The following is an 8,415-nucleotide window of genomic DNA, read 5'->3' as shown; positions in this document are numbered from 1 at the left end:
TCTCTATTGCTTTACAGCCAAGTTTTTTCTTTAATTTTCATTTTTTTAATTAAATAAATGATTATTGTTAATTTCAGTGTTATTATATTTTTCAATAGAAAAATAATGTGATGATTAGTTGCTTTCCTGTAGGTCCAAAACTGATTGAATTAGGAGGAAGGGAGCATGGAAATTGAAATTAAATGGGACCAACACAACATACTCATGTACATAATTGATGCATATGTTGATCATGGCGACTAATTTTTATAGGTATGTGATTTATTTATTTTTATTAAATTAATTTGGAGAAGAAAAAAAAAACTGATTATTTCATCCATAATTTGGGCTCAAAACTGATAGATACATAATATGGGCTGTAACTTTATTGCCCAGTACAGAATTTCATAAACAGAGAACCAGATTTTGGTATTCAAATATCTCCAGGCCCATTGGTTCCTCTCTTATGAAATTCATGGAAAATTTGTGTCTAGAATTCGATTTTAATAAAGAGAAAATTGGTAAAAATTACGTTTGATTTGGACTCAAAACAATCGGAATTTTCATAACGGATTTTTTTTATTTATTAAATTTGTGTCTAGAATTTGATTTGGCAAAACTCAGAACACGGGATTATCCTAAAAAAAATGTACTATTTTCGAGTCGATTTAATTATCGGTTGCTGATCACTCTACAACATTATGTTATGTTTGGTTCAGTCCTCGATTATTCAATTGACCGGATTAGTTCAATAATGAATTATCCTCAAAATCAATTTGGCTAAATATAGGGGAAAATGGCCGTTGCTCCTTGAAAAAATATTTTTTTAGCCAACAGGACACGCGAGTTTACGATATCTACTGCAAGTCCTCTGTTTACGCCCAATATGAGATGAAGTTACAGAAATACCCTTTTGGTATTAAAGGCGGCATTAAACAAATTTGCCGCACGTATTTACCTACAAATATATGTATTTTTAGTTTGTAAATTGAATTAGATCTCCCACCTTAGTCACAAAATCATTAGTCCAATTAAGGAAAAAATAAAGAGTACAGTATTTTGTTATGTTAATGATAAGAAATAGTTGAATCGGAATCTGGCGATTTGCCATCTTAACGTGAATTTTTTCCACTAGTGGAAGATCCACTAAAAGGAAATCATCCCAAAATAAAATTAAATTAAATTAAATTTAAAATAAAATCTAAAAAGAAATTAGGACAGCTCATTCCCCATCATTGGTCAATCAAGATAAGGAAAAAGGCATATGTAAAGTTTAGTCAAAATTAAAATGTTTAGTGCCACATGGCCTAACGCGCAAAATAATTCAAATTTGAGAAGAAAATTCGAATCTGAATCAATTTTTTTTAACTAAGTAATTAATTAGTTAGCAAGATATTTAATTTATTGTACTGACACAGTTTTTAACTTTGAACGTAATTTTGATTTATTTTTTTATTCTGATTTTAACAAAATTTAAAACACGAAAAAATGTAGTACTTTGAATTAGTTTCTTATCAAACTTCGATTATCTAGATTGAATGTCAGGTGACAAATTTATGTGTGAATGCGATATATTTTGAATTTTAGACAACTCTAAACATTGAAGTTGTTGACAATGTTCATTGATTAAAGCATATCGTTCTCATCTGACATTCAATCTTGGTGATTTAAGTTGGATATAAAAGCCAACTCGAAAAATACAAATTATGTGTTCTGAGTTTTGCCAAATTCAAACTAAAATATGGTAAAAAAAAAAAAATTGAAATAAGAACGGTATTATTAAAACTGAAACGACATTTGAGTACAAATAAACAATGAATAATGGGATAAATATTCCTTACATCGGATGAAATATACAGTGAATATTATACATGTTGGACTTTAAGGTAAATATTAATCATGTGACAAATTCTTACATTTATTGCAAAACACTATATATACATAATTGTGTTTTTATCTTCAAACACAGGGGCAATTTTTTTTTTGGGGTTGTTTTAATATCGAATTTTTAAAATGGGGTTGTTTTTGGGGTAGTAATTAAATTGGAGTTGGCCGCCACCGGCAACGGCGGCACCGGCTGGAGACGCCGCCACCGGTGGCGTCTTCTACTTTTTTTTTAATTTTTAATAATTTAATAATTTAATATTTTAATATTATAATATTTTAATATTTTAATATATTTTAATATTTTATTATTTTAATATTTTATTAATTTATTATTTTTTAATATTTTTATTAATTTTTAATATTTTAATATTTTAATATTTTCTATTTTTTTAATATTTTTTGATTTTTAATTTTTTTTACAAATAAAATAATTCTAACTACATTCATTAGTTTGATGTTAGTATTAAATTTACTGCCGGTACATCATCAACAAACTGGGTGTCATCCGGTCATTGCATATATTTATCTAATCAACACAATAAAATATGGTACAATCTTAAAAACATGTAGACAAAAACAAAAGGAGTTCTAGAAAATAAAAGAGTTATATAAAATAAATAGGTCCAAAATGAGTAAAAAGACAAAATGAGTACAAGAAAATAAAATTGGCACTATGAAGTCAGTGCCTAAGTGAACCAGTGTCACATGCAGGTGCCCGTCTAGTCCTACGCGACCTACCATCTCGACGAATGTCAGGATTTGCCGATACATCATCAACAAACTTGGTGTCATCATTAATTTAATACTAATTGATAAAATGTAATAAATTTAATACTAACATCAAACTAATGAATGTAGTTAGAATTATTTTATTTGTAAAAAAAATTAAAAATCAAAAAATATTAAAAAAATAGAAAATATTAAAATATTAAAATATTAAAAATTAATAAAAATATTAAAATAATAAAATATTAGAAAATAATAAAATATTAAATTATTAAATTATTAAAATATTATAATATTAAAATATTAAATTATTAAAATATTAAAAATTTAAAAAAAAGTAGAAGACGCCACCGGTGGCGGCGTCTCCAGCCGGTGCCGCCATTGGCAGTGGCGTCTCCGGCAGATGCCGCCGTTGCCGGTGGCGGCCAACCCCAATTTAATTACTACTCCAATAACAACCCCATTTTAAAAACTCTATATTAAAACAACCCAAAAAAAAAATTGCCCCTCAAACACATCACAAACACAACCTGTCAATTCTGTAACAACTCTTTATATATTGCATAAGTGGCCACAATACTTTATCTCATGGCTAAAAGAACCACCACCATACAATAGATATTTGTCAATTTCCTAAGTACAAACAAGAAACATTAATTGTGTTTGCCTCCAAATATCTATATATACTGCAAACAAATTGCATGTTCTGTTCTTTCAATTGGTAGAAATTCCTATTTTTGATCGTACGTTCATTTATTTATTGTCCAAATAAATAAAACAAACAATCAAGATTCGAGATGCATTAACTTATAGTCCCGTAAGGGATGATTTAACGGTACGAACAAGTGAATCTGGGTGTCAAATGATTCAGATTAGAATCTCCTTGACAACGGTCGCTAGATTGAATTTGTCACACATGATTAGTCTAGTTTATAAGTTATTATACGAAAGTGTAGGTTTGCATTAATTTATTAAAAAAATAGTCATAGTTAATTATATTTTCAGCATAAGAGTAATAAGAAAACATGTAATATGGTCCAATTAAAAAGATAATTGACTATCACATGTCAACTTTATAAAGTGTTTTCTCCCTACCCTTATTCATAATAGAATAAAAAATCAATTTACTATTGCATTTTAGTGCTCTTCTTCCTAATTATGGGTCCATCCTACAAAGACTTCAATTTTCTAACAAACTTTGGCATATGCTATTATATAGTGTAATTTTATTTTTTAAAGTGGGTTGGAATTTACTATTATCAAATGAATGGATTAATATAAGATTAATTAAAGTAGCAAATTAAATTTATGGAGCTCTTAGATATAGCCCCAAATGTTACAATAATAAGGAATTAGACAAAAGTCCTACTATTTGAGTAGTTCGATCCTCTCGATTATCTCCTCCTCACTGACGAGCCGAGGCACCGGTGTCTGGACATCAAGTACCTTCACTGATGCCGAGGCACCACCACATGGATATAGAAAATCTCCATTGTCGTTGAGGAGTCTGGACATCAAAAGATCTCCATTGTCGTTGATGCACCACCCTCTGCACATCAAACACTTCCGCCGCGCGGAACTGAAATGACCCTCATCTCATAAACCGACAACTTCTTCCTCTACGTCCCTAACCAACGCATTGCGTGGCTGAACTTCTCCCATCAGGCCAATATACTCCAGTTTTATGCCAACGTTTTTAGTATTGTTATGTGACAGTACGTAATCATCTATAATCCAGTAATAATCAACTATGTTATTTCTTTTATAGTTAATTCATTGCCTTAGGTCTAATATACACTTTAATATTTTAATCAACTATAGTCGATTAATAAATCAACTACCCAAACAACATAGTCGATTTACATCCAAAATTTCGCGAGAAAAATATATGGTGATCTAGAATTTCAAAAGAAAAAACATACTAAGACGATTATGACTAATTATTTTCAAAAAGTGGACCTATCCCAGTGCAATTATACCGATAACCAAACGACCCTAAAATTTAATGATTTAGAAAAAAAATCATATGATAATGATAAATAGAAGGCAATAATTCAACGATTGGTATAAAAGAAATGAATAATTTCTCTCTCTCCTAAAAATTTAAAAAAAAAAAAAAAAGAAAAGAAAAAGGTCACATGGGAAATAGGGTAAATTCCACTTTACCCCCTCGTACTCTGCCTAAGAGTCACTTTACCCCCTCCTACTCTCAATTTTATCGATTTACCCCCTTGTACTTGTACAATTTCCCAATACAGCCCTTTTCTTCAATTTTTGTCAATTTTGACTCTAACGTCATTTGGTCAACTCTGTAAATTACAAAATTGCCACTGCCTATAACGCGTCGTTTCTCCTCCGTCAATATTGCCATTTCTTCTTTTCCCACCACTTCCCCTTCCAAGATATCCCCAAATTGAACCCCTAACTTAGTAAAAATCAAGACCCAAAAATTGATCGATTCCACCCAGTGCGAAGAAAAAAATATATGAATGTGTGAAACTTTCTCTTTTCTAATCTCGAGAGTCAAAATCGAAAAAATTCAATATTTACGTCAATATTTTGACTCTTGACCAAATGGCGTCAGAGTCAAAATCGAAAAAAGTTGACGAAGAGGGTTGTATTGGAAAATTGTACAAGTACAAGGGGGTAAATCGACGAAATTAAGAGTACGAGGGGGTAAAGTGGTTCTTGGGCAGAGTACAAGGGGGTAAAGTGGAATTTACCCTGGGAAATAAGAACAACAAGAGAGCATCAATAGTGGGAAGTGGGAACTGAAGCGACAATCATGAACCAACGTTACTGTTACTGATTGAAATAATTAAAATACAAATAGAGAGAGAGAGAGAGAGAGAGAGAGAGAGAGAGAGAGAGAGAGAGAGAGATCCAACTAGTGGAAGCGAAACGACGTCGGGCCATCAGCTATGTCCACCACATCCCCACCGTACTCGTAAACGCCACTATTCCCATTCTACCCCTGTCTCTCTCTCTCTCTCTATCTCTATCTCAGAGTCTAGAGAGAGAGAAGAAAAAATAATCACAAGCGTCGGCAAGTTTTCTTGGAAGTATTCAAATCCCAGCTCACAAAAAGTATTTACCACTTAATTCTGTGAGTGAAGACAAAACCAAAGGGAGCTACAAAAGGATAATAATAAGCTAGAGATTTGTTTTGAATTTTTTTTGCTCAAAAACTCATGCACTCTGTGTAATCACACCTTGAGAAAGTGTACTTTTTTTCTTGGAAGGCAGATATGAAGGTGGATCTTTTAATTTTCTGTTTCGTTTTTCTCTTCACGGCGGCGCCGTTGATCGGAGCCGCCGCCGCCGCCCGCCGGGATCTTGAAGTTAAGCGGCACTTAAGGCGCCTGAACAAGCCTTCTCTCAAGTCCATCAAGGTATATATATACATACATATATATATATATATACACATATATTCTTCTCTGTGTGTAATTAATCTCTGAGACTATAAATTCTGTTTTTTTTTTCTGAAAAAAAAAGAGCCCAGATGGTGACGTCATAGACTGCGTACACATGTCACACCAGCCAGCTTTTGATCATCCTCACCTTAAAAACCACACAATTCAGGTTTTATTACAATTTCTTTTTTATGTATGTATGTATGTATGTATACATAGTTTTGTTAAAGGTGATTGAGTGTGTGTATTTGATTTATTGAAGATGAGGCCTAGTTATCATCCAGAAGGGCTATTCGGACAGACCGAAAAAGTGTCGAAAAACGAAATCGGACCGAAGCCGATAACGCAGATGTGGCACATGAACGGTAGATGCCCGGAGGGAACAATCCCGGTAAGAAGAACACGGAAATCGGATATCTTCCGAGCAAGCTCAATCAAGAAATACGGCAAGAAGAACAAGAAATCCTTACCTCGACCACCAACATCTGCTGCTCCCGAACCCGACCTTATCAATCAAAATGGCCATCAGGTAATCCCGATTCCCGATCAAATTGACAAATTCTCCGTCTTTTTTTTGTCCTTCTTCCGAATCGAAATTCCGAATTCATCTTTTGCGAATTCCATTACCGAATTCTTTTTTTTTCTTGCAAATGTTGTCAAGTTGTAAATATTGAAAGTAATTAATCGATCGTTTTTCGGGGGTATTTTGGTAATTTTGGAGTTGTTTAGCATGCCATAGCTTATGTTGAGGGAGATCAATATTATGGAGCAAAGGCAACAATAAATGTATGGGATCCTAAAATCCAACAGCCAAACGAATTCAGTTTGTCGCAGCTATGGATTCTCGGAGGCTCGTTCGCCTCCGATCTCAACAGCATCGAGGCCGGTTGGCAGGTAAAAAAAAAAAGAAAAAAAAAATAATAAACATTTATTTTCAATTCTTGCCTATAAATATATTAATCTTTATTTATTTAATTTTAATTACAGGTTAGCCCAGATTTATATGGAGATAACAACACAAGACTCTTCACCTACTGGACTGTAAGTCTATTCAAATCTTCGAAAATTCGAGATCTTTTTCTTACATTGCATATGAATACATAAAAATGGTTTCTTTATCTTGTCTGAATAAAAAAAACCAATTTTTAAAATTACAGAGTGATGCATATCAAGCAACAGGGTGCTACAATTTGCTGTGCTCAGGTTTTATTCAAATCAGCAATGAAATAGCAATGGGTGCAAGCATATTCCCCATTTCTTCCTACCACAGTTCTCAGTATGACATCAGCATACTTATCTGGAAGGTGACCCCCACCCCCAACCCCCTACACACCACCCCCACTGTAATTATTATTATATTATCAAGAAGCTGATTAATAGGTATTTATTAAATCTTGGATGCACTATACTACATGGAATCTCTGACAGTTTTTACATGCTCTCTCTGTTTTGTTTGCTAACACATCTTTCAGCATATTCAGGCTGGCACACATTTTAAAAATAGGGAATAATTGCGAAAAAGCCCTCGTCGAGAAATTATTTCGATATAAGGGCTTCGTTTTTCGATAAAAAAAATTCGCAAAAGTTAAATGATTTTATTTATGTTGAATGTAGGACCCGAAAGAGGGGAACTGGTGGATGCAATTTGGGAACGACTACGTATTAGGGTACTGGCCGGCTTTCTTGTTTTCGTATTTATCAGACAGTGCTTCAATGATTGAGTGGGGTGGAGAAGTGGTGAACTCGGAATCCGACGGAGAACACACCACCACGCAGATGGGGAGTGGTCATTTTCCCGACGAAGGGTTTGGCAAGGCGAGTTATATACGAAACATTCAAGTTGTGGACGAATCGAACAACTTGAGGGCGCCTAAAGACATAGACGTTTTCACCGAGCAATCTAGTTGCTACGATGTTCGGCTTGGCAAGAATGGTGAATGGGGCAATTTCTTCTACTACGGAGGGCCTGGCAGAAACCCTAATTGCCAGTAAGTTCGAAGGACCGAAAAGCCAAAACGGGTTTATATAGATATATATATGTTTCCGTGCAAAAAAAAAAAAGATTGTGGTTTTGGTTGGTTTTCCTTCTTGTAAAACCCCCCTTTCGATTTAGGATTCGAAAACGGAAGCTTCTTATAGGATATTAGAATGTTCTGTTTTGTGTTGATTTTTCTGCATGTAGAGTGCATATATAATGTAGGGAAAGTGAGATGTGATTGTTCTAGTGCTGGTGAAGTTTCTTGAACAGAAGAAACATGCACTTATTATTATTTTTTTTTTCTTCCTTTTTTTCATGTAAAATGTAAAACTGTTTTGTGTGATTGTCCAAAAATTGGAAGGATCTCTCTCTCATGTACTCTCTCTCTCTCTCTCTCTCTCTCTCTCTCTCTCTCTCTCTCTCTCTCTC

At 33.5% G+C, this 8,415-nt stretch overlaps 1 protein-coding gene across 1 annotated transcript; it reads left to right on the top strand.

The window, feature by feature from the left end:
- Window positions 1-4,660: 4,660 nt before the first annotated feature.
- Window positions 4,661-8,360, top strand: LOC105969501 (protein neprosin). Its single transcript, XM_088812672.1, has 8 exons — window positions 4,661-4,742; window positions 5,329-5,984; window positions 6,091-6,177; window positions 6,271-6,537; window positions 6,738-6,902; window positions 6,996-7,049; window positions 7,166-7,312; window positions 7,623-8,360. The coding sequence occupies exons 2-8, from the start codon at window positions 5,841-5,843 to the stop codon at window positions 7,998-8,000; spliced, it is 1,242 nt and encodes a 413-aa protein (XP_088668798.1). The 5' UTR covers window positions 4,661-4,742; window positions 5,329-5,840; the 3' UTR covers window positions 8,001-8,360.
- The last annotated feature ends 55 nt before the right edge of the window (window positions 8,361-8,415 follow it).

The sequence above is a fragment of the Erythranthe guttata genome, chromosome 2, assembly GCF_056151865.1.
Source record: "Erythranthe guttata isolate IM_541 chromosome 2, IM_541, whole genome shotgun sequence".
NCBI classification, from domain to species: Eukaryota; Viridiplantae; Streptophyta; class Magnoliopsida; order Lamiales; family Phrymaceae; genus Erythranthe; species Erythranthe guttata.
The sequence above is the reverse complement of the archived record's forward strand: the minus strand, read 5'-3'. Positions and strand labels throughout refer to the sequence as shown.

Coding starts and splice junctions, on each gene's coding strand:
- LOC105969501 (XM_088812672.1), top strand. CDS start 5,841: ATGAAGGTGGATCTTTTAATTTTCTGTTTCGTTTTTCTCTTCACGGCG. Junction 6,903..6,995: donor GCATCGAGGCCGGTTGGCAG/GTAAAAAAAAAA, acceptor TTTTAATTACAG/GTTAGCCCAGATTTATATGG. Junction 7,050..7,165: donor GACTCTTCACCTACTGGACT/GTAAGTCTATTC, acceptor TTAAAATTACAG/AGTGATGCATATCAAGCAAC.